Source organism: Macaca thibetana, chromosome 3, assembly GCF_024542745.1.
Source record: "Macaca thibetana thibetana isolate TM-01 chromosome 3, ASM2454274v1, whole genome shotgun sequence".
Classification (NCBI taxonomy): domain Eukaryota; kingdom Metazoa; phylum Chordata; class Mammalia; order Primates; family Cercopithecidae; genus Macaca; species Macaca thibetana.
The window spans coordinates 29,401,315-29,428,201 of record NC_065580.1 but is presented as its reverse complement, the minus strand read 5'-3'; the positions used below and the strand labels follow the sequence as shown (position 1 = coordinate 29,428,201).

The 26,887-nt window shown below is 44.9% G+C and overlaps 1 protein-coding gene across 9 annotated transcripts in view; it reads left to right on the top strand.

Moving 5' to 3' along the window:
• Nucleotides 1–26,887, top strand: part of NRF1 (nuclear respiratory factor 1) — a 149,161-nt gene that overhangs the window by 119,535 nt on the left and 2,739 nt on the right. For 6 of the 9 annotated variants that reach the window (XM_050782538.1, XM_050782535.1, XM_050782536.1 and 3 more), the window contains one exon: nt 16,072–16,128. The exons of 2 other annotated variants lie outside the window; for them this stretch is intronic. In XM_050782538.1, coding sequence (XP_050638495.1) covers nt 16,072–16,128 — 57 coding nt within the window. Of the gene's footprint in view, nt 1–16,054; nt 16,129–26,887 lie in introns of all 9 variants that reach the window. One more of the 9 variants, XM_050782544.1, reaches the window with a different exon arrangement.

Below are 26,887 nucleotides of genomic sequence, written 5' to 3'. Positions count from 1 at the left end.
AAGAAAATTGCTTGAACCCTAGAGGCAGAGCTTGCAGTGACCTGAGATTGCACCACTGCACTCCAGTCTGGGTGACAGAATGAGACTCTGTCTCAGAAAAAAAGAAACAAGAAATCCTGGAATGAGGATAGATAAATAACATACTTTCATCATTTAGGCAGAAGGTTCCTGAATGGCATTAGTGGCAGAAAGAAAAGTTCCTGGCACTTTGTTTATGGTAGGTCCTGAAGAACTGAATTATCTGTTAGTTGGAAAAGTCTCTGAAGAAAGACATAGTGCTGTGTCCTCCTTTGGAATAGGAAGAAACAAAGTACCTTTGTCCCCCCAGAGAAGAATAACATAGGAAATGCAAAGAGCCATCGTGGCTTCTGAGAATCATTTTCCAAAGGTACCAAACAAATTCAATTCTAATATAGCCTACTTTTTCTGTAGGGCAAGAGGCTTTGGTGAACTTATCTAAATCTAGACAGAGTTGATCTCAGCCAGAATGCTGCAGGACAAAGGACATCTTATAGCCACACATGTTCAGGATGAAATGGACCATGGTTGGAATTAAGGAAAACTTCTGTTTCTAGCTAGAACCCTACTTCTATTTTTTTTACCTTTTTCTATTCCTCATCAGAGTCCTAAGCCACCCTGAGCAAAGGGCAGGATATCTGGCTATGTGGTATTCATGTGAAGTGTGATTGCTCTTATTCACTATGGAACTGCTAAAAATAACTTCCCATGTGGGTTCAGTAGGAAACTTTATTATCCATTCTAATCGACTTGACCTGTCTGGGAGAGAACAGACTGCTTTATAGTTCTGGCTCCTCCCTAGCATCACCTTTTCAGATGGATGAATTTATAGGTAAGTCCAAGGACCCTCTGGCTCTCGGCCAAGTAGAACCGTTCAGCCATACAATAAAGTTGAACCGCACCTGCTACTATTGATTACTGGAAGCTGCCTCTTTTCAGTAGCATTGGGTTGTGTGAATCATTTGGTGTGATTTCATGTTGTTGGCTACATTTGTGATCTGGGAAAATTCTGGTTCACGTCCTAAAAGCCACTAGTTCCCCCAGAGCAGGCCATCCTCACTCTGTGACTGCCAGTACTTGCTGAACCCAGGCCTTGAGAGTTGGAAGTTACCTCTTTCTCAATGCAGCATTTCTGTATCAAATCAGACCCTTGAGTTGTGCTGTATCCCAGCAGCGTTAGGCAAAGGCCAATCATTTCATCTGCCCTTGAGAACCCAAAGAATGAATCTCACATCGGATACAATCCAAGTAACTTTGATAATCCTCCTGTCTTCTAGCGTTTTTGCCCACAGTGCTATAGTATTTACTTTGGGATTGGAACCAGATTTTTCCCTCTTAATCAGCAATTTAGATACCTGGCTAGACTTTCAGAGGTTCTCTTTTTCATCATTCTTTGGATTATGTCCTGTTGCCAGAGTTTGTCGCTTTTTTTTTTTTGAGACAGAGTCTTGCTCTGTTACCCGGGCTGGAGTGTAGTGGCACAATCTCAGCTCATTGCAACTTCTGCTTCCCGGAAGTTCCAACGATTCTCGTGCCTCAGCCTCCCGAGTAGCTGTGATTACAGACGTGCCACACCATGCCCAGATAATTTTTGTGTTTTTAATAGAGATGGGCCATGACTGGTCTTGAACTCTGGCCTCAGGTGATCCACCCACCTCAGCCTCCCTAAGTACTGGGAATACAGGCGTGAGCCACTGTGCCCAGCCTATGTTTGTCACTTCTGGGCAGACAAGCTTATAGTATCTGCCAGTAGGTCACTTTTTTTTTTTTTTAATCTTTTTTCTTTTTTTAATGTAAATGAGGCCTCTCCATATTGCTCTGGCTGGTCTCGAACTCTTGAGCTCGAGCAGTCCTCCCACTTCAGCCTCCCAAAGTGCTGGGATTATAGGCATGAGCCACCACACCCCGGCCAAGCCAAGTTTTTTTAATCAGAAAGAGTTTATTATCAGGAAGAACCAGATGATAGCAGAACAAGGTACTGTTTGTTGACATAGAACTAACTTGGAAACAGATACTACCTAGGGGAAAACATGTATCCCATATTTCAGAGTATGGTTTAAATCAAAATTGGAATAGCAGATGACTCTTCTGAGAGCAATTTGGATATTGTTCAGTCCTGAAGTAGAAAGAGTTTGTGGGGTGGAACTAGCAGGGATAGAGGACCACTGCATGTGGAGTCTGATGAAGTCCACAGCGAATGAGAAGTGGCGGGGGCGGGTGAGGTTATGAAGCAATATCCTAGGGGATGGTGTTTTTCAAGTTAGAGATAATGACCCATAGGCCAGGCACAGTAGCTCACGCCTGGTAATCCTGGCGCTTTGGAAGGCCGAGGTGGGAGGATTGCTTGAGTCCAGGAGTCCAAGACCAGCCTGAACAACATAGTAAGACCCCATCTCTACACAAAAATTTTTTAAATTAGCCAGGAGTGGTGGTGCACACCTGTAGTCCCAGCTACTTGGGGGCCTGAGGTGGGAGGATTGCTAGAGCCCAGGAAGTCAAAGCTCCAGTGAGCCATGATCATACCACTGCACTCCAGTCTGGGTGAGAGATCGAGACCCTGTCTCAAAAAAAAAAAAAAAAACGAAAAAAGAAAGAGCCAGGCTCAGTGGCTTACACCTGTAATCCCACTACTTTGGGAGGCCAAAGTGGGTGGATGACCTGAGGTCAGGAGTTTGAGACCAGCCTGACCAACATGGTGAAACCCCGTTTCTACTAAAATACAAAAAATTAGACAGGCATGGTGGCAACACCTGTAATCCCAGTTACTCGGGAGGCCGAGGCACGTGAATTGCTTGAACCCAGGAGGTAGAGGTTGCAATGAGCCAAGATCATGCCATTGCACTCCAGCCTGGGCAACAGAGCAAGACTCCATCTAAAAAAAAAAAGGATAATGACCCATGCATGCCAGAAGTTTAAATTCTGGATCACCAAAGCAGACCTGACGAAGACATTGCACCCAGCACCCCAAAGACTTCTTTTTTCTGAACATCTACTCCACACTACCCCAACACTAAAGGAACTACCCAAGCACTCACGTTATTTCTATGTTCTCTGTCTTTTTCAATAGAGTCTTTGGTCTCTCAGGATGGAGTTTCATGATTTGGTTCAATATAAAGATTTTCACAGGTGCCTTTTCATTTAGATGTAGGTAGAATTGTCTAAGGCTGGTGAAGGCTACCAGATGAATTCCTTCCTTTACTTCTTTTTTTGTTTTGTTTTGTTTTGTTTTTTTGCTTTTTGAGACAGAGTCTCGCTCTGTGCCTAGGCTGGTTCACTGCAGCCTTGACCTTGGGCTAAAGCTATCCTCCCACCTCAGCCTGCTAAGATGCTGGTACCACAGGTGTGCACTGCCACACCGGGCTAATTTTTTTAATTATATTTTTTGTAGAGATGGGATCTCCCTTTGTTACTCAGGCTGATCTCAAACTCCTGGGCTCAAAAGGATCCTCCCGCCTTAGTCTCCCAAAGTGTTAGGATTATAGGCATGAGCCACTACACCCAGCCCTTTACTTCTTTTTTTGAACACAGTTATCTCAGTACTCTTTTCATCTTACACACCTTAATGTCAGAAGTCATACAGTTCAGCCCATTTGTTTTTCTTCACTCTCCCTTCCTCTCTGCTGGTCCCCAGAACCCCCGTGGACTCCTGACCTCCAAGACCAACAGATACAGACATTCACTCAGGCTTGAGGAGCTCTTTGCTGAGTGCCTCTCACCTCTCACCCAGACCTTAACACCCATTGTTGGCAAGCCTCAGAAAACCAGGCCTACAGACCTTTCTCTTCCTTCCTATTGCAGCAAACATAATGAAAGAGAAGGATTATATTGGCACTTGGCTACCTCAGAAACACTCTTCTGTCTGAGATCTTATCGCAGATTCAGACAGCTATCTTTCATTCCTGAAAAGTAGATGGGGGAAAACAAAATAGATGAACAAGTTCGTAACTATAGGTTGGTACAAAAGTAACTGTGGGGTTTTTTGCTATTAGAAGTAATGGCAAATTTGAAGTTGGTGCAGTTACTTTCACACCAACCTAATAAGCCTCTTACCAGAGCTGCTAAGAAAGCATCAACATTTTTTAATACAGCTAACACTTTTCCTAATGATGCCACAAGAAAAAAGAGAGGATGTAGCATTTGCTGGTTTTGGGTGGGGTTTTTTGGGGTTTTGTCCTTTGGGGTTTTTTTGTTTGTTTTTGAGATGGAGTTTCGCTCTTGTTTTCCAGGCTGTAGTGCAGTGGCTCAGTCTCAGCTCACTGCAACCTCTGCCTCCCAGGTTCAAGTGATCCTCCTGCCTCAGCCTCCTGAGTAGCTGGGATTATAGGCATGCGCCACCACACCCAACTAATTTTGTATTTTCAGTAGAGACAGGGTTTCTCCATGTTGGTCAGGCTGGTCTCGAACACCTGACCTCAGGTGATCTGCTCGTCTCAACCTCCCAAAGTTCCAGAGCAGCCTGGGCAACATGGTGAAACCCCATCTCTATTAAAAATACAAAAATTAGCTGGGCATGGTGGTGGGCACCTGTAATCCCAGCTACTCAGGAGGCAGAGGCAGGAGAATTGCTTGAACCCAGGAGGCAGAAGTTGCAGTGAGCTGAGATCGCGCCACTGCACTCCAGCCTGGGTGACAAAGTGAGACTGTCTCAAATGAACAAAAGGTCCATCTTTTAAATTTGAAAAAACTTTCATTCAAAATTCCAAAGAGTGTTTTGGGAGTATGAACTTTATGCTGATTTTAAAGTTCATTTGAAAGAGTAAAACCTTATCTTAGCCATTTTTTATCCTACCAAGCCTTTCTACAGAACCACTAACAAACTGTAAAATTGACTCAAGTCCTCCTCTGCTTCTACCCGAGCTTTCCCCAGGTTAAGGTTTATAGGGAGTTTTCATCACAGAGATGGACCGGGTGAAGGAAGCAAGTGTTCTTGCACTTTGAAATTTCACTTTCTCCTTTATTTTCTTTTGATTTTTTTCAGTTTCATTTTCTGTAATAAAGATGTTAGTGGAGACCAGACATAGCAGTTCACACCTATAATCCTAACACTTTGAAAGGTTGAGGTAGGTGGATTGCTTGAGCTCAGGAGTTCAAGACCAGCCTGGGCAACATGGTGAAACCCTGTTTCTACAAAAAATACAAAAATTAGCCCAGCACGGTGGCTCATGCCTATAGTCACAGCTAGTTGGGAGGCTAAGGCGAGAGGATTCCTTGACCCCAGGAGGTCGAGGCTGCAGTGAGCCAAGATCACGCCACTGCACTCCAGACAGGATGACAGAGTGAGACCCCATTTCAAAAAAGAAAAAAAAAAAAAAGATGTTAGGAGGGCATACCCCATTTATGGAGTTCTCTGACCTGGGACATCAGCATACTTCTTACCTGTTGACCTTGCATTCTGTCTCTCAATCTTGTTGTTTCATTAATTTTATTCATTTAACGCAATTTATATAATGCTTATTATGTACAAGCATTGTAAGTGTTTTACATGCATTGTATTTAAAACGCATAATAACTTTATGAGGTAAACACTGTTAAACTGATGTAACACATAGGGAAGCTGAGACACAAAAAGTTTCAGTAACTTAACCAAGTTCACATAGAGAGTGGCAGACATGGAATTTGAATTCAGGCAATTTGTTTCCAAACCAGTGTACTACACTGTCTCCCTTTGATGTGAGCTCTAGGTTCCTGCCTAGACCCCACAAATACAAGGTGATAACCATTGTTGAACAAATAAATTCGGAAATGTCAAACCTTTCCCCACCCCTGCCAGAGGCTGCTTGCCTTAGTCTAGTTTAGCCACAGCGCCCATCTGCCCAGCTGTTGTGAGGGCTCTAGGGGTGTTCTGGAGGTTCATGCTGCCCAGTGCCCCTGGCTCAGCAGCCCTCCCTCTGCACACACACAGGCCTGCCTTTGCTGGCCAGAGGAGCTGACAGGTCTGTATGCTTCTCCGGTTGCAGAACTCGTCATTGGCTGGCTGTCAGCCTCAAACATTTTCAGTGAGCAGAGTACTTTGCAATTAGTGAATGTGTCATCTTGATTGGAGTTGGGTGGTGGGCTACGGGTGCTATTTAGAGCCAGGGAAACTAAGGGGAAGTAGATGATGTTCAGAAGGAAGGAACCCCAGCAGACGAGTTGTTTCCTCAGCTCCTAGAAGCCTCTGCTCGAGCCTTCCTGCTGCCCTTCAGTTGAGGCCAGGACTCTCTCAGCCTTCCCACCTGTCTCTAGCAAAGTTGAGACGAAGGTGGTAGGACTGTGGAGCCTGGGGAAAGGGTCAGGGGCGTGTTCGTTTTTGCCTGGAGCAAGTTTACTGGCTTATTTGTTTCCCCAGTTCATCACCAGGTCTTCCACTTGGCTCTGCCTACAGCCCTTGCTTGGGGTCCCCCAGAGATTTTGAAGAGCACATCTCTCTCCGCCGGTCAGCACTGAAGACTCAGAAACCGCCCACTACCTATGCTGCCCTAGTTAAGACTAGGGGTCTCAACCTTCCCTCCTCATGTTCTGAATGAAGAGAAATGGCCTGGAGGGCTGTTCAAAAATTAAAGCTGCCGGGCGCGGTGGCTCACGCCTGTAATCCCAGCACTTTGGGATGCAGAGGCAGGCGGATCACAAGGTCCAGAGTTCGAGACCAGCCTGGCCGATATGGTGAAACCCCATCTCTACTAAAAATACAAAATTTAGCTAGGCGTGGTGGCATGCACCTGTAGTCCCGGCTACTTGGGAGGTTGAGGCAGGAGAATCGCTTGAACCTGGGAGGCAGAGGTTGCAGTGAGCCAAGATTGCGCCACTGCACTCCAGCCAGGCTGACAGGGTGAGACTCCCTAGTAAATAATAAAATAAATAAATAATAAAAAATTAAATTAAAATTAAAATAAGCTAATGACAAGGCATTGTCATTACACTTAGAGAAGAAGCAGCCCTTCGCATGTATCTTCAGGGTGGCGTGTCCCACCTTCTGCGCTGGTCCTGGCAACAGTCTTGCTGCTGAAGTTCCACCTTAAGACTTCAACATAACATTTTCTGAAACTATAAGACTGCCGGGCACGGTGGCTCACGCCTGTAATCCCAGCACTTTGGGAGGCGGAGGCGGAGGCGGGCGGATCATGAGGTCAGGCTCATGATCCGTGTTAGGCTGGCTAACACAGCGAAACCCCGTCTCTACTAACAAATACAAAAAATTAGCCGGGCGCGGTGGCGGGCACCTATAGTCCAGCTACTCGGGAGGCTGAGGCAGGAGAATGGCGTGAACCCGGGAGGCGGAGCTTGCAGGGAGCCGAGATTGCGCCACTACACTCCAGCCTGGGTGACAGAGTGAGAATCCATCTCAAAAAATAACAATAATAATAATAATAAAATAAGTAAATAAATACTAAAACTGTAAGACCCCACTCTGCCTTACTGTGCTACTGTAAAACAAACGTACATTTTATTATGCATTCTAACTACCAAGTTAAGTCCGTGTAGAAGTTTCTTTAGGGAAAAACATTCTGTCTTCTCTTTACACTAAACATTCTTCACCTTTTCACATCCCTGTTTTCTTTGACCTTATTAAAAACTTCTGAAAATAACGTATGTTTTCCCAGCAGAATTTAATCTCAACTATGCTCATTAGAATACTTCCTTAAAAATTAAATCTTTTTAGCAAGAGGGGTAAGAGAGAAGATGGGTGAGGACCAACAAGAAGTCCAGACAAGAAAGCAGGATTCTTGGGTGAGGTCCTTGCATGAGAGATTAGAACGCACATTTCTATTCTTCAAGGCCTCCCAAGTGAGACAGGATGGCTGTAAAGCCTGTTCTGTACTGATTATAAAAGTGGTAAACCCAGCTAGAGCCAAAGGAGGCAACACATGTTTTAATTTCCCATGAAAACCAACTTTATATGTATTATAAGAACAATAGGATTTTTTTTTCCACTGTCTCGCCCAGGCTGGAGTGCAGTGGTGCAATCTCAGCTCACTGCACAAGCGATTCTCCTGCCTCAGCCTCCTGAGAGGCATGCACCACCACACCCAGCTAATTTTTTGTATTTTTGGTAAAGACAGGGTTTCACCATGTTGGCCAGGCTGGTCTTGAACTCCTGACCTCAAATGATCTGGGCTCCCAAAGTGCTGGGATTTCAGGCATGAGCCACCACACCCAGCCCAATAAGATATTCTTAACCTGGGGTCTATGGACCCTGAGAAATTCTATACAAAGGTTTTTTTTTTTTTTTTGGTTTCGCCTTTTTTTTTTTTTCTTTGCCTCTGCTAGCAGCGGGGAGGGTATCTATAGCTTTGATTGAATGTGTAACTAGACCAGAGGCATTCCCACTCCCGCCCCCACCCCTGTTCATCTCCAGCCCACAAAAAAAGGTTAAGAACCTCTACTATAGAAGGTGGTGGTGAGGATCATTTAACTTTGAAGACACCTGGTATAGCACTGAGAATAAAAGGAGGAGCAAGGGAGAGGGGAGGTCCCACAGAGCTGGATACCCTAAAAGCTGAACCTGTAACAAGCTCTATAATCTTAGGCAAGCAAATTAACCTCTCCAAGCCTTAGCTATAAAAATTAGGATAATGATAGTTCTGTACTCAGAAGGAAGTTGTGAGCATTAAACAAGATGATTCCTGTTCTTAGCATAGTGCCTGGCACAGGGATGCATCATAAATATAAAATTCTTTAGCTGTCGGCATCAATTTCTTCTCCATCATTCCTCACGTATGTTAGAGTGCACAGTACTATGTAGATGCTGCCTTCCTGTCTTTAAGACAGACCTGAATGCTTGCCTTACGCAGTTGAAGATGTACATTGCAGAGGTGGATCTTGTAAAAGTGGGAATAGAGCAGAAGCCCTTTCTATAACCTTGACTGAAGAAAATACACGGTGACATTGTTTAAAGGCCCTATCGTGTGCCTTTGTCTGGGGCTGCTGTTCTCTTCTGTACATAGTTTGCAGTCATGAGTGTGGCCTTTTTACTCCTAAAATGGCACAATCTGTCTTCAAATCTCAACAGCTGCATTATATTTCACCTCCATCACAAAAGGTAGCTTTTGCCATTTTTTCCTTTTTGTCACCACCATCATCCATTTTTACTTACTGCATGTCCCTCTGTTCCAGCTCTTTACAAGTGAGAGGGACGGTGCCAATCCTCCACATGTTGGGCTGTAAAACACGTCTCTCCTTCCACCTTTTTCTGTGCTCCTCGTTCCCTGGACACATAAGCATACGTGTTTGTTCTCGCAAGAGTCCATTGAGATGTAAATGTTAAATTAATTTAGGAACTGTATTATTGTTTCTCCCCAAAAAGGTTGCTGATGTGCCATTCCAGTGTGTACTAAATCACCTTTTGCCTCATTATTTTAATTAAAGTTTAAATAAATGTGTTAAATAGTCGTAGTGTAAGAGTGCATTTTCAGTCACCATAGCATAATAGCCTTAAAAGTACTGTTGTGTTCTATGACACTGTGATACCATTTGTAGCTTTCATCCAAAGATGGTAAGCTCAGTGCCTTAGGAATTGTAGCAGGCAACCCCTAAGCAACTGTTTTTTGTGTGAGCTGTGAGTCCCCAGGATACAAGCCTCTCATCTTCAAGGTCCGCAAAGAGCAGCACAGCTGGTAGCTATGGATTTTTAGGCTGCCCTCCTGTAACGTAAACGGTCCTTTCCACCCACCCCCTTGTTGATAGAGTGACTTGAGAGAAAATGAAGACACTAGGGTGCTGGTCTCAGACCGCACTGAGGCATCGTCTGTTCTGTAAGAAAAAGCAAATGAAGGTTCCTGTGTATTACAACTGTTTCTCCTTTGGAATCATAGGTCTTTTTTAAATAGATGGGGACGGAGGGGATAGTCCTAGACCTGAAAAGATTCCTTCTTATAAGGAGAGCTGTGAGCTGTGGATCAAAATGAAGAGGAGTGAGGGCAGTATACGAGCACGGCCTGCGGCTCCAGCTGAGCTGGGAGGTGGCGGCTGTGCCTGGGAACTGAACAGTGTGTGTGGTGCAGCACCTTGGGACAGCAGTGTCTCTTAGTGTCTTCCACACGCCCCCCTGGGAAATAGGCTTTCTTTGCAGACGGGGACTTTTCCCATTTAACTCAGCTAACTTTTCTCTAAGATGAATCGTTTTCATTCTGGGAAACATGTTGGTAGATGTCATACCAGGAAAATAACCATTTCAGTTGGCTCTAATTTTGCCTTTTGGCTATATGCATTGAGCGTAATTATTTAGGGTCTTCATCTTTTTCCTTTCATTGTCCATTCTTTCATTTTGTTGTTTTACTGCTGCTACAACCACCACCACTGCCACCATCATCTCCTTGCAAATGGCTAAGCAATGTCTGCATTATTCTACCTTCGCCCAGTAAACTGAGTAGAACAGATCTTCTAAGCCCTGTTCAGAGGCAGCTAAAGCCGGGACTTGCCCAGGATCTGTCAGCTATTAAATAGTAAGACTGGAAATCATACCAGATCTCCAGTACTCTTTCTACTACCCAACGAAACTCCCTTCTTCCCTTTTACTCCCTCTTGCCAGCTTATCCAACCTAGAAAGTAAAGAAGGCATAATACAAATGAAAATCATGGTCTTCATTATTCATCTGGTTATGCTAGTACTTGGTGTGGTGACTCCTTTGCAGGTTGTTTTAAGCAATGGTGGCAGGTATGTTTTACTGACTTCAGAAGTCAAAGAGTCATGGTAAATCTTAGCAGAGGCAAATAAAAACATGATACCAAAACCTAACATCTAAATCTGTACTGTCCAGTAGGATAGCTATTTGCTACATGTGGCTATTTGAATTTCTTTTTGGTTTTTTTTTTTTTTTGAGACGGAGTCTTGCTCTGTCACCCAGGCTGGAGTGCAGTGGCCGGATCTCAGCTCACTGCAAGCTCCGCCTCCCGGGTTCATGCCATTCTCCTGCCTCAGCCTCCCAAGTAGCTGGGACTACAGGCGCCCGCCACCTCGCCCGGCTAGTTTTTTTTTTTGTATTTTTTAGTAGAGACGGGGTTTCACTGTATTAGCCAGGATGGTCTCGATCTCCTGACCTCATGATCCGCCCGTCTTGGCCTCCCAAAGTGCTGGGATTACAGGCTTGAGCCACCGCGCCCGGCTGCTATTTGAATTTCAATGCAAGTTAATTAAAATAAAATAAAATGTTAAAGGTAGTTATTAGTCACAATCATATTTCAAGTGCTGAATAGCCCTGAGATACTGAATTTTTAATTTCATTATAATTTATTCACATTTAAATGTAAACAGGCACATGTACCTAGTAGCCACGTTAATGGGCTGTGCAGATACAGAACACGTCCATCACTGAAGACAGTTCTATTGGGTAGTGCTGATCTAAGGGCTGTATCAGTAACACTGCGTTCTTCTGGCAAGTTGTGCCCCCTCTGCACGGGGAGGACAACACGAATACTTGATGAGCCTTGTCTTCCAGTGACCTCCTCAGCTCATAAACAGCATGGCTTGCTTTAAAAAAAAAAAAAAAAATCTACCCATGTGACTGCAGTAATCCACAGCCAGTAAACAGCAGGGTGGGAGGGTTGCAAGGAGAACTGATCTATTTTTAAGCACTGCAGAGTCCAAGCAGGAAAACCTGAGACCGGAGACAGTGGCGACACCAAGACTCACTTCCTAGTGAGTTTATTCATGACTCAGGCCACGTGCATATTTCCACTTGGATTCCTCACAAGTGCAAGTTTTTCTTCTAGGCTACAGGTATCTGCAGCCAGGTGCTCTAATGGATTTACAGTAGCCCGCCAAAAGATTAAATATCCAAAGCCTGATGGTCACAAGGCTGACAGGAGCCATGACTATTGGATGAATTCCAGATTTCACAGTGAAACAGAGCTGCTGCTGAGAAATGGGAGCACAGAGATGTTCACTGGGGCTCTTGATTCTAGACACTCAGAGAGGGGTACAGTTCTCTGCCCCATGTGTGTTTCTCACCCAACCTTTTCATGGTGTTGAGGAGGGGAAGGGACAGCTCAGTGGTGATTCTTCACTTCTAAAATGTGTCCTCCTTCCCTGTCTTCATAATGACCTCCTGAAGTCCAGTGTGCCTTCCAAAATAGCTCTCGGGAAGAGGTGGCAGTTTTCCTGACTCCCCAGTCTCCCCCATCCTGGGAGATGTATTGATGGCACTAATTTGAGGGGTAGCAGAAACTATAATCCTACTCTCTTTACCGGCTGGGGCATCTGAGTCATGCAGTAACTGTTGACTACCACTGCTGCAACTGCTGTTAGGATTATTACCAGTATAATGATTAATCACTCACACTGAATGGGAAGGGAAGTAACCTTCAGAGGTTCACTCTTAGTACTTCTGACACACAGGCTTAGGGCCAGGGCCAGTGAGTCTTCATTTGCAGAGAGGTGGTAGTGAATCTCCCACAAGGATCCCTACTTCAGGAATCCTGTGTTCCTGGTGGAAATCCATCGTATCCCTCAGGCATACTGAGATTCTGTTTTCCAGAATTACCAGGGCTTTCCTGTCACTCCTCAGGCATACCCCCCATAGCTGGAGGGATTTCCAGTTGCCAGGGTTCTTTGGTGCTTTTCTTTGCCTCCTGCAGAGATGCTGAGCTGTGGACACCTCCAGAAAGACCAGCACTGCCTCATGAGAGTATCTCCTGTTCCTCTTTGCAGGTTTAGGTTCCTTATGTAGTCTGCACATCCAGAGGGGATGTGTCATTCTCTCTCTACCATTATAAACTGGCGTGGCCTCGGGCATTCATCATTTGTATGCCAGGAATTGCTAACCTAGGCTCTGCTATTTGAAGGCTTAAAGACTGCAGATCAAAAGTGGACATAGAGGGCCTTTACAATGAGATGATAAGCCACTAGCTGGCAGTCTCTATTCTTAGTGTTCATCTAAGCCATGACCATGTCCTTCAGATACAGCTTTCAGATACTTTTCATGTGAAAGACTGGGTGCCTCCAGTCAACGTGTCAGGGCCCCACAGGGAATTAGCACATGTTGTCAAGCCCCGTTGGCATACCTTCATGTACTCTGCTTTTCTGTACTTCAGTTCTGTAATTCATGTACTCTTTGGTCTGCCTGTCTTGGGTATTCTCAGCTTGGGGAAACTCGATGAGCCAGCACACCATCCTATGAACAGAACACCAGTCACAGCCAGGGACATTCCGAGCAGACAACTCAGGTCAGGGCTTCCGGAGAGATTCCCAAGAAGGTCCCTGCCGTCTGGCAGATGGACGCCACTGACTGTGGTCTCCTCTCCATCCGCGGTGTCCTCAAGGCCAAGTTACATGCTTCTTTGTCTCATTCTCCTTCCCTTTAGGTCCACAGATCTTTCCAAGTCTTTGTATGCAAAGGCAGATTTTGGTCTTAGATTATTCCAGCTCCTTATAAACCAAGACTGAATCTTGTGCCTGTCATTGTGAGCGCTATTCTGTAAAGGAATTTTTTTTTTTTTTCTGGCATACCAAATCCAGAGCCATAATTGGACAAGTTTAATTGGAGTCATTTCAATTGAGCATGTAAAAAGGGCATTAATCACCGTTCACACAGGAATCAGAATATTAGAACAGGAAAAATTCTTACAGAATAAAGTTTTTCAGGTCATTGGGTAAAGGGGACTTTCCTCTTTTTATTTATGCTTCCATTAGGATTTTGAAGGAATATCAGTGTCCTGTTATTAACTCTAATAGCTTGTCCCTCACAGCCAGGATGGTTTGGGGCCCTCTGGCTCTCAGGTTACCTGTGTAAATACAGGGATTCACTTGCCAGCACCCAGCTCTAACATTTGCTTAATAAAGAGCAAATGTGCAGAACCCAGCAGCGGCAGCAGCCTGGCAGAAGCGGTAATCTGAACAGGACAAACATGCTTCCTCTTTGTGCGATGCTCTTTCTCCATCCTCCTGCCAAGAGCAGGATATCAAATGAAGGGGAGGTTGTGGTTGGAGTCAGTGAAGTGAATGTCTAAGTGGCACCTGCTTCATTCAACAGATCTGCTTTCCTGGGGCCTCCCAGTACACATCTGCTCCTGACAAAGCCTCTTTTCTCCTCCTGTTGGTCAGACTGAGAGCAAAGGCCTGGCAAGGAGACACACTGGTTTTGCTTTGTCAGCACAATTGCCTGTGACATTATAATTACACCAAATCTTCATTATTAGAAAGGCCCCAATTTAGAGATTTTCAGAGCCTAAATGGGATTTTCGAAGTGAAATTGATTTAAAAAAAAAAAAAGAAAAAACGTTGCCATCATAAAGCCTAGCAATTGGATCTGAGAATCATTGAAGGAGTCTAAATATGGAAACTGAGACATTGCTGTGAGGGAGACTACAAAGACCATGCTATCAGATTGGCTCACTAGAGAGGCGTCCAGCAGTCTTCTGACTCCGCCCAGCCCAGCCTCCCCGTATTCCTGCAGCACTGTAACGTGCATCTACACTGCATTGCTTTCACATGCTGATAGTTTCTCATGCAGAGTCCTAGGGGGTTGGAGGGTATTAAAATAAGTTGATGAGGTATGGCAGTAAAGGAAAGAACCTGTGATTTAAATAAGGGAAATGCCAGAAAACTATATTTTAGGTAAATACAAAGCATCCAATTTAGATTGAGTTTCCATTTCAACAAAGGCAACCCTTAGAGTGTTACACAGTGTGAGTGTATGTGTCTGTCGGAGGCACATTTATGATATGGAGTTGGCACACTGGAAGCTCTGGAAAGGTTTTAGAGCTGTGCTCTGGCTATTTAAACTGTTTAAAACAGAATAAAATTTCAAAAGAAGTTCCTCAGTCATGCTGGCCACATTTCAAGCGCTCTGTAGCCACCGTGTTGGACAGCACTCAAACAGAACGTGCCCATCATCACAGGAAGCTCTGGTGGACTGCACTGTTTGGGGTTGGTCTGAACCTCTTGAAATGCCTCGACTGCTTAAGGAAGCCTGGGAGTTTCTAGTGCAGCCTTGTTGGAAGGAAAAAATGAAATATGCCTGAATGTTTCTGGAACAACTCCTTCCAGCCATGTTACCTAGACTGTGTTCTTGTTCAGCTTTTTGTATTTTTTTCCTCCAAGGATTTCATGTCCTTTTCCCACTCCTACCCCCTTTTTTTTTTTTTTTTTTTTAAAAAACAACCTGAATTATAAAAATGAATGAGAAGGGAATTTAATTTTAGAAATGTCCACTTTCAGCTGACCTTCTCCTTGGCCTTCTCCTAATTAAGCTTTCACAGCCCTGCTGTTGGACCAGACAGTCCTTTTCTCATTAAACGGAGCATCTTATTAAAACAAGAGGGCATGTGAACACTTGAGCCAAGAGTGTGCAAACGAATTGTGCATTGTGTGGACAATGCTGCTGGGAGTGGAACACTGGGCTGCCAACACTTTCCATTTCCAGCAACTCCTGGGACCAAGGACAGGGCCTTTAATTTTGCTTCTTCCATTTGTCTGTGTCTAGTAGCTACTGCACAGTTGCTTTGACTCCTGGAGAAAGCCCATGTAAAATAACAACACTACTTTAAATTTAGACCGTGTCTTTTTTCTCAAGAACTTAAGTCATGTAAGCATGATGTTATTTATCCTCACAGTGGTCCTAAGATACAGAAGTGGCCTGTTGGTTTTGCAAATGTGAATATAGTCAACTCTTACTTGTTACCTACAGATTATCTGTCATGCAGATTACTCGTGACACATTTTAAATCCTTGGGCAATTTCTCTGAGCGAGCCAGTATAAGCCTGGACCATCTCCTCTGCCCCGACCCAGCTGCTGGGTACTTAGGGAATACAAATTAGTTTTCATATTAGCTTAAAGAAGACATAATTAGGAAGGTAAGTGCTACAAGAAAATCACATCACAAATTCCAATGGCAAGGGGGAAATATGAGGGAAATGACCTCCTCTCCCTTCAACTGAACTAAAATCTGGTGGTCTAAGTGCACATTAGCACTTGGTGCTGGCATGCTTGCCGAAGGCTTTCCTCAGGGGTGGAAGGAGCGAGGCTGTGCACCCTGCACCGGATGTGCATGGGAAGCTGCAGCGCCGCAGCGGGGCTGGTGGCCCATCTTGCCCGGTGCTTTTTTTTTTTTTTTTTAACAGTTCTGTGTTATTGTCAGGCCTCTTTATGGCAGATCGTGCAGGTCGCAAGTGGATCCTGACTGACAAAGCCACAGGTGGGTTCATCTTTGGGGAAAGAAGGAAGCAGCTGGAGGATAGAGTCACTGTGAGGCTGTCATTCCAGGCGCTGCTTCCTGCATGGTTGGTGGGATTCCTCTTCTGTGCAGTCCCCCTCGCTCGGTCACCTGATCGTTTTAGTAACCATTGATTATCGGATTTTTCTAGTGTTAAATGTTTCCTTTGCATTGATTAGCTGGAATTCTTTTTTTTTTAAGAGACAGGGTCTTACTACATTGCCCAGGCTGGAGTGCAGTGGCTGTTCCCAGACACGATGATGGCGCACTACAGCTTCGAACTCCTGGCCTCAAGTGATCCTCCCACCTCTAGTTGGGATTCTTTATTTATAAAGAACTTGTCCCCATTAACAATTTGGCTATGCTAAGTACAGTTCAGACAGGAAAAGCAGGAGAGAACTTTGAGGAAGTTTATTGGGATAGATTTCTCTCCATCTGACTCTAAAGCCCCATTACTGTCTATTTCCACTTACGGATCTGCTTTTTTCAGGTGTCTCACTGCCCAGAACAAATTTAATTCTGCCCTTTATGTGCTCTTAAAAAGTTTTAGTTTTTCTGTGGCTTTTTCCTAAATGGTGCTCTACAGATTATGCTGAGTGAGGGGATGAAAAGTCACAAGTACATCTTTGGAAGCTTCCTTGCCTCAGCGTATCCCTGCTCAGATAGAAGAGGCAGGGGCTGGATGACAGGCACACGGGAGTTCGCTGTATTCCTCCCTCTCCTGGTACCTATTTGACATTTTCCATCATAAAAAGTTTGGAAAAAAAAAAAGAAAAAGTTTGAAAATAATAATAACAGAAAAATAAACAAATCTCCCTTCCTAACTCTGAGTAACTCCTGATTGTACCTGCTGTTCATTTCTGCACCTGACTGTTGCAGGCTCCTGGTGACCTTCTTCTTCTGTTTGTCATCTGGGTTCCACTTTCCATTTTAAAGTATTGGTGCACTCTGCATCTCCATCCTCTGGCACACACACCTCAACCTGAGTGTTGTTCCCACCCTTCTTCCTAGTGATTTCTTCTGGGAATTTACTGGGTACCCCTTGCCCTTCTCTGTAGCCAGATCACATGTCCTCCAGAGCAGGGGTCCTCAACCCCTGGCACCACAGGAGGTGGGTGGCAGGTGAGCGAGCATCACCACCTGAGCTCCACCTGTCAGATCGGCAGCGGCATCAGATCCTCATAGGAGCACGAACCCTATTGTGAACTGATGATCTGAGGTGAAACAGTTTCATCTCCAAACCATCTCCTTCAAACCCCCCATCCATGGAAATATTGTCTTCCACGAAACTAGTCCCTGGTGCCAAAAATGCTCAGGACCGCTGCTCCAGAGCACAGGCATATTCCACAAGCTTTAGCAGAATGCTTTCTCTCCTGCCGTCTTCAGTTTAAAGCCTTCTTGGCAGGGTCAACAGGCCTTGCAGTTAGCTTGTTCATCCCCACATTGGGAGCTCAATTTTCAAAATAATAAACCATGGTGGTTCTGAATACTGAAACACAGAACCCTGATTTCATAATGCTCCTGGGCATCTCTAGTAATTTCAAAAGGAAATCATGATATTATATGTCCAAAATAGGTTTTGAGATATCTTTACTTATAAAGTAAAAATGAATTCAGTTTTAATATTTGGCCTGTGGGATGCGGGGCATGAAAAGCTTCCTGGTGGTCTGCAAAATCAGGCAAAAGATAGAGTGACCCGGTCTCAACCAGAGTCACTCCTTTGAATGTTATTCCAGAAAGCAGTTTTTCTTAGTCTTGAGATGGTCCAACAAGAGAGAAGAAAACACTGGGTGCTGAAAAGCACCCTGTGCACCAAGACACCTGTGAGGCTGCTCTTGGCTTCATGAATATGAGAATATTCCGTATTTGCCAGATGTAAGACATATTTTAATCCATAAATCCTCCAAATGTACCCAAAAGCCTTGGACTTAGGAAACGCGGAAAAGGGAGATTAAATGTCCCAGAAGGAGCTAATAGAACAGAAACAGAACCACTGGGAAAGAAATGCTTTTTCTCTTCCCCGCTTGCCCTACTATCATGAGGTTACTTGGACCTCCTTTTTGTTTGATATTGACATTCTCTTCATGACCTTCCTCTTCTTGCCCTACATATGTCCTCTTTCCTTCTAGTCCTTGGTATCGTCAGCCTAACTGATGTCTGCCTGCTAGACTAGCTTCTTTACTGATTTCCTGTTATCTTCTTCCACTTCTATACTGGCACATACCATGCCTGTTTTTCTTCATATAGTGGCTTTCCTTAGACGTCAGCCACTGATGTAAATATTTTTCCAGGCCTGTAAATGGAAGATTTTTAAAGGACTTCCTTCCTGCCTGTCACCCCTAGAAACACCTATAGATACCCTTGCTGGCTCCTTAAAAACTCAAGCAATATAATCCATAATTTCATTTCTTACTCATGTATTCCCTCCTTTCTAATCATGGTCCCGGTTCCCATTTGGGCCAGTATTTCCTTGATGTACATAGTTAGCGTTCATGTTCATAAACTAAAGAAGGCATTTCATAATGTAAATTTTCCTTTGGGTTTTAAGAATTACTTCTCTTCCACCAACTGTCATGTTTATTATTTGTTTAGCTCTCTCTTTTTCTCTCAACAGCCATCAATATTTTTCTCCCAACTAAAGATATTTCCATGACCAACTTGGAAGGCCTTCGGGCTGAAAGATTCAGTTACAGCAAACAACAATTCCCAAAGGTTTCCCAGACTGTGAGGGCAAATGAAAGGCCCATTCTTCCTCAGGCTGTCTGTCCTGCTCTATCTTGTCGTGGGGTGAGGGGAGGAGGGCCTGCCATGGTGCTGGATAACTTCGACAGCCCTGCAGTCCTGTGCTCTGCTAGGCTAAAGCCTGTTAGTTTCTGGAGGACTTCAGAAACGTATCAGGGTGATGACATCACATCATACTGCCCTGATCGTATTTTTCACATTCTTAATATTGGTTAGGAGGAGTGGTTTCGCCTGGTTGCTTATTGACAAATGCACTCGATTAGCAACTGCTTCATCTACGTCATGTGCAGTGCCAGTTCTGACCATCGCTGTGTTTCAGAAGGGAAGCCGCCTGCCAGTCCATCTGCCCTGATTTCATGGCTTTTATCTTTAATCTTTACATCTTTGAAGGCCTTTGGCGAATGATGTGCTTCCTGGCAGGAGAAAATCACTGCTGAAAGGAGACCTGTGTTGTCTCTGCTTTTCTTTCTGTTTCCCGAGAGCTTTAGTCTAACATCTGTGACCCCAGCCAGACTTCATCAAACTTCGTACTCAGAGTCATCTTTCAAAAGCAGTGGCGTTTATTATATACCTACTATGTGCCAAGCACTGTAATAGATTTTAATGTGTCATCCCATCTAGTTCAGCAGCCCTGTAAGATGAGTGATCACCATTTTACATATGAGGAAACAGGCTCATAAGCCATTGAACAGCAGAACCAAGATTCAGATGTAGGTCTTTCTGACTGCGAAGCCTTTAATGGAAACAAACAGCGTACTTTTTCTCACATAAAATGCACCTGATCTACAGCACCATGAGAATGTGGTTGTGGAGAAAATTCGACTTCATTCTGGATCACAGTAAAAGGCGTTAAGGCTGTTCAGTCTGTGGAGGGCAAGACTAAAGGGTTCTGAAAATCATGAAGAGTATGATCAATGATTCATTTTCATATCGTATCCAATTATTGAGCACCTCCTGTGTTCAAGATGCTCAGCATTAAAAGACAGTCCTCGGCCGGGCGTAGTGGCTCACGCCTATAATCCCAGCACTTTGGGAGGCCGAGGCAGGTGAATCACCAGGTCAGGAGTTCAAGACCAGCCTGACCAACATGGTGAAACCCCATCTCTACTAAAAATACAAGAATTAGCCAGGCATAGTGGTGCGCACCTGTAATCCTAGCTACTCGGGAGGCTGAGGCAGGAGAATCTCTTGAACCTGGGAGGCAGAGGTTGCAGTGAGCTGAGATCATGCCACTGCACTCCAGCCTGGGCAACAGAGCAAGACTCCGTCTCAAAAAAAAAAAAAAAAAAAAAGTCCTGCCAACAATGCAAGCGTGCAGATTTATAAAAAGAACAGCAGCAACTCCTTGGGAACAGGTCAGCACATACCTGAGCCAAATGAATAGTGGCGGCAATAAAGTCACAGGAGGGAGAAACCAGGTGGGCTGTCCCCTCAGAGGCAACCCCATGAACCATGTGGAAACCGCCAGAAAAACTGGCCTGAGACTGGCAGGGCCTAATTCCAGACAGAAGGACCTGCCTGAGGAAGTTCACATGGCATCCAGGGGACACATGTGATTGTAATGAGGGGATAGAGTACGGTGCTTGCGGGAAAGGCTACATAAACTCCTTCAACTATTAGCTATTTGGACTTTATTTTCCTGATCGGAGAAAGCAAAGTAATTTTTTTATGGGATTGCTTTTGCCAAACAATATTTTAAGATGTTAACCATGATATATATACTTATTCATCCAATAATACTGAATACTGAAAGAAGTTAGCCTTGGGAAAAATAAATTCCCTCAAATAAAATAAATAAATTCCAATTCCACATATACATGCACATATGTGTATGTGTGTAAATTCCATTACACAATAGGCAAGTGATGAAACTCATTGCCCCAGGAGAGATCTGGAAGAGAGTAGATTGGCTCATGAATGATAAATCCAGAGTGTGCAAGGCTGTGACCCTAACCTTTAAAGCAACTCTCATTGGCGCCCATGGTCTACCACAGTGCTCCCCTGGTGCCACCATCAGAGACAGACCACCATGGCCCCTTGTTTTGCAGCGTGCAAGGCCAGGCTTATGAGTAGATGTCATAATCTGCCACCCATGTAATGTGATTTGAGAGGCATCACTTTGTATGGAAGTTTTAAAAGATCCCTCTGGCAAGTGCTAAAGTAGCGTGATTACAAAGGAAGGCAAGAGATGGTAGTGTTTATCCAGGGAGGCAGGAGGAAAAGTGTTGAATTTGGGGTCTGTATTTGAAGGGAGAGAATCAGCTGGTGCGTTGAATGTGAAGTCAAGGATGACTTCAGAGCTTTTGGCCTGAGCAACTAGAAGAATGTTATTGCCATTTATTTGGGAAGAGTGGAGACTTGGGAAAAGCATGTTTCCCCCATTTTGGCTCAAGAATGATATTCATTTAAAAAAAAAAAAAAAAAAATAGAGCCATGTCAGGCCTCATTGTCCTTGACAGGGAAACGTGGTCCTGCAGCCAGTTCTTCCAGAGATTTGGGTTCGAATGCTGCTTGATGAGGAAATCTTTGTGTTGGCACCTGAACTTTCTGAGTCACCTTTGACCTTTTTTCCATTTTGACCAATTCTATAAACTTTACCATGAAGCTTGAGAAGAAAAGCAGCAGGGGGCCCAAAGAGGACAGTCCTCTCTCTCCCTTCTAGGTCCTTCCTGGCCCTAGTGTTAAGTGTTAAGGACATTCTAATATATGGGAAAACTCCCAAATCAAAGGCCTGGGCCCCTGACTTTACCATAAACTCAGTCATTTGGGGAACAAAATCAGCCCTCCTTTGATCTGTGTTGAGGGTTTTTTTTTAATAAAATTTTTATGTTTACTTTTGAGTTAAAAAAAAAAAAAAAAAAAGGCCGGGCGCGGTGGCTCAAGCCTGTAATCCCAGTACTTTGGGAGGCCGAGGCGGGTGGATCACGAAGTCAGGAGATCGAGACCATCCTGGCTAACATGGTGAAACCCCGTCTCTACTAAAAATACAAAAAACTAGCCGGGCGTGGTGGCGGGCGCCTGTAGTCCCAGCTACTCGGAGGCTGAGGCAGGAGAATGGCGTAAACCCGGGAGGCGGAGCTTGCAGTGAGCCGAGATCGGGCCACTGCACTCCAGCCTGGGTGACACAGCGAGACTCCGTCTCAAAAAAAAAAAAAAAAAAAAAAAAAGACGGGTTGTATTTACTAAACTGAGTGAACTCTAGGGTTGTGTGTAGCTCTGAAATACTAAAATCTTCAGGACGTTAGAAGTATGTGCCTTTATGATGAGCCCCTGGTTCTGGCTCTGACTCGTGAAAGGGAAGGAGCCCTGCCCTGTGACTTCTCTAGGGTCTCAGCAGAAGTCAAGTGACATGCAGCAGGGGTGAGAGGGCTCGGAAAGGGGCTGTACTGAGGCCAAGGGTCTCATTACCAGGACTCTACAGGGGCCCTGTGAGAAAGAAAAAGGAGTGCTTCCACCCCTTAAAGTAGAACACGAAGGGCTTCCTGTTGCTTAATCAATTGAAATGACCCAGAATACAAGCTTGGATTAACATGCGCCTCTAGATTAGGGCTAATCAGGGGCAGGCTGAGCAGATGCGGGGACAGTCCCAGCCTGATTACTGTACCTCAGCATTTAATCATCTCTCTTCCAAGGGCAGCTGCCCGACTTAGTGCACGCTGGGCTTCCAGGCCTCCAGCCCCTCCCCCTTTCCCTTGCCAGGGACATGAAGGCTGCTAGGTCAGAGACACTGAGGCGATTTAATCTAATCCCATGTCAAAATGGCTGTGTGAGAGAGAGAGAGGTCTTAAAATCCCTACAGTGGGATGGTCATGCATTTATTTAAGGTGGCAGTAGACAGAAACTGTGTAGAAAATAGCGGAATTGGGGTTCCAAGGCATGCAAGTTTATGAAATGACTCCCATTATGGCCTCCCTCTCCTGGGCTTCTAAGGTGTGTGGCTGTCCTCACCAGTTACTCATCCCTGGGAGCTCTGGGTGGGGACCATGTCCTCACCCAGGTATGGCCAAATGTGCTTCTTCCCTGTCTGGGGTGGAGTACAGAAGATGGAATCTTTCAAAACCAGCTTTATTTGGATGAGTCTTGAATGTAGTATTTTTTAAGTTGCTTTTTTTCTTGGCTGGAAGCTCTTGTTCCAAAACAGCCTCATCACCCTAAGGCTCACCCACCTTAATCACGCAGTCCCTAAAAGGGACACATGTTAAATCTTAGAAGGCAGGTTTCATTCATGGTAGTAGAAAACATTCCAGCACCTGCTGACTGCTGGCCACTCAAAGATGGAGACTTAATCCCTCCCTTAAGGAATCTACAATCTCCTTGGGGACAAGACATGCAAGCAGTGAGGATGAATGAGGCCACTGCCTCCAAGGAGCCTGTACAGAATGCCGAGGAGGAGCATGGGAGAAGAGGACCCAAGATGGGGAGGAGAGAGGCTGGGGCTAGCTCTCGGAGGAAGGGGAGGAGCCCCCTCCAGGCACAAGCCATGGAGGTGTGTGCTTGGAGAACCTCAGTCAAGTAGTTCATCTGGCTGGCGTGTGAAGTGAGTGGGGATTAGTGGATCACCAGGCTTAACCGAACAACAGTGGCCGACGTGAAGAGTTTAAATACTGCAAAGGGGTTTGGACTTGATATCCCGTGAGCCACTAGAAACCACTGAAGAATTGTGAAGAACAGCAAGATCAGGTCAGATATTCAGAAGATCATTCTGATGATGGCAGTATCACCCAATAGATAAGATTTTTGCATTAGAACCTTGCTTCATTTTATTCTGGGGAAAATCTTCCGTGATACTATAAAAACTATTTTACCAACTGGGCATGGGCCCACATCACAGGAAACCCAAACACATCACAGCCAGGGTGAAAGAAATTCAACTTTGGCAATTCTTTTAGTTTGTGTTCACACCAGCCCTAACCCAGATGGTTGCTGTTAGAAAAGATCTCCCTGCACACTGTAGTCACTGTGTTTGCACAGCAGACTTGTTCCCCAAGCCTGGAGCTTTTGGAACTGAATGGAGCCCAGAGGCAAGAGCAGTGAAATGAAGCTGACCTTTGCTTCTGGTTTTGCTTGCTACTTGCCAGCACGTGGGTTCCCTGGAGGAGTACACAGGTGTCTTGGCTTTGCCACTGGGCATTTTGGGTGATTTCATTAACTTTGCCTGTTTGACCAGAGGAGAGCATGATCATGATACACTGGGAGGAGGCAGGGGACTGACGGGGTTGTACGGTCTTCACATATATATACTCAGGCCCATGCCTTGAATCTAGACGCTGGGGAGAGGGCCCAGATGCACACTGGTTGAGGCCGGCAGTACATGGCCCTTGAGGCTATGCTGATAGCAACTTGTGGCACACTTTGTACTTCATACTATGAGGAACATGAAATAAGACAGAGCCAGGCCTGATCTTGAAAGAATCCTCTGTCAAGTGGGAAGGCCTGTTGCAGACATGCATCAACTGGCCCAGCCGGCTTATCCATGGCTGTCCCTGGGCCTCCTGAGAATCCAGAGGAGGCTGCTCCAGCATTGATGAGGCTGGGATGGGGCAGGTTCCACAAGGAGGGAAAGCTGACCCCAGTGTAAAGGGAAGGAGTGTGGGATAAGTCTATCTCATGAATAACCTGAGCACAGGCCCAAAAGAGTGTGGCTGATAGATTGGGGGAACTGAGAGTAGTCTGGGGGTGGGGGGCACCTAGAGCACAGGGCACCTGTGAGAGAGTGAGGGAGATGAGACTGGAAAGATGGACCAGGGCAAATCATGAGAGGCCTTGAAGACCATGCTAAATCATTTGAGCTTTATTATAAGCTTTGGAAACCTTTTTAAAACCATGGAATTTAAATGTTTGAGATGAGGAGAGTAACACATTATGGAAAGATAATTTGGCTGGGTGTGGCGGCTCATGCCTGCAATCCTAGCACTTTGGAAAGCTGAGGCAGGAGGATCACTTGAGCTCAGGAGTTCGAGACCAACTTGGGCAACATAGTGAGACCTCATCACTATTTAAAAAATAAAAAAATAATAATAAAGATAATTTGAGTGACTGGGAAGGGGTGAACTGAAAGAGGGACTGATTAAAGACAGTTAAGAGCCATTTGCAAAGGTTTAGTTGAAAGAAATTGAAGCCCACAGTTTTGTAGGCCAAGGTCTGGCCCTTCAGCCTGCTTTCCCCCATGCCCATGTGTACATAGAGGCTGGCCTCTCTCCTCCTCTTTTCAGGTCTGCATTACAAGTGTGGGGGCGACTGGCCACATCTTCCATTTGTGTGAGGGCACACCAGAGGAGCCAGGGTTTCTAGTGATCTGTCACCCGAACAGCAAGTCTCACGTCATGAAGTCTCATTGCATCGTCGAATGCTTATCCCTTTTCCCTAAACTGGCAGAACTTGCTCCTAGAAAACAGTTACATTACAATTTAACATTGGAAAATAAAATCTTATATTTGATTTTTTGCATTAGAAAATATTTTGACAACCCTTTTTTAAATTAATTTTTATCTTCATCAAAGTACCCTATGATTTAAATGTCAAAAAGAACTAAAAGGGGTCTCTCTGGGTCAGTTTTTCAGTAGAGTGGGTGAACCTCAGAGGCCCAGTCAGCAAAGGTCTTTAGGTCTAGATGTTGGGGTTGGTCTAATCAATTAAATTCCAACTTCCCACTCATTCTCATTTTTGGCCTCATCCCTTTCTGCAGTAGCTAGGCCTCTACGTCCTGAGCCCTGTGTGAGCATAGGAGTTGCCCCTTCCACTTCTCTGATAAATCAGAACCATTTCACATTTGCTTTGCATCTTCCAAAAAAATGTTGACATCCCTCATTTATATCCTTTTTTCCTCGTTCACTGTAATTGTAGTTTCAGAAGGAAGAGAGATTGATGTATAGATTAGTTACTGCCTTACTGGGAATCCTTTTTTTTAATATAGTAAGTTATCAGCTTTCCCTTTTTAGGCTGGACTACCTTTATGGAGGTTATGTGCTGCTTCCTTTAAGCCATCCTTTCTACTCTGAAATAATAGTGATATTAGGGAGTAGATGGGGTCTTTTTTTTTTTTTTAAGTTGACACCAAAATGTGTTTCTGCATTTTACTGGTGTATGAAATCTAAAACTCGGCCGGGCGCGGTGGCTCACGCCTGTAATCCCAGCACTTTGGGAGGCCGAGACGGGCGGATCACGAGGTCAGGAGATCAAGACCATCCTGGCTAACACGGTGAAACCCCATCTCTACTAAAAAAAAATACAAAAAACTAGCCGGGCGAGGTGGCGGGCGCCTATAGTCCCAGCTACTTGGGAGGCTGAGGCAGGAGAATGGCGTGAACCCAGGAGGCGGAGCTTGCAGTGAGCTGAGATCCGGCCACTGCACTCCAGCCTGGGTGACAGAGCGAGACTCCGTCTCAAAAAAAAAAAAAAAAAAAAAAAAAAAAAAAAAAAGAAATCGAAAACTCAGGAAACAAGTGACCTAGGCTTTAAAAATAAATAAATAAATAAATAAAATAAGCTTGACTATGAAGGAAGGCACATAGATGGAGCAGTGGCCAGAAGACAGGATAGGAGAGGGACAAGTTTTTTCTTTTCAGGCTGAGAGAGACTTGAGCATAGGCAGAAAGAGGGTTGAAAAAGGCAGTGTAGCCAAATATCAAAGAAAAGTAATGGTGGCCTGTTCTGAGAGGGAGAAGACAGGCCGGGGACATTTCACACCTGACAGGCCTGTGCTTCCTAGATGCAGAGGCAGGCAGGGCCCTCTCACGGCAAGCTGGGGAGGCCCTACCCTAAGGCATGTTTCCACAATTCCTCCAAACTTTTCTTTCCTGATAGTCTGTTTTTAAAAAATTAAAATGGCCAGGCTTGGTGGTTTGCGCCTATAATCCCAGCTATTCAGGAGGCCAAGATGGGAGGATCGCTTGAGGCCACGAGTTCAAGACCAGCCTGGGCAACATAGCAAGACTCCATCTCAAAAAAAAAAATTATATTAGCCAGGCATGGTGGCACATGCCTGTGGTTCCAGCTACTC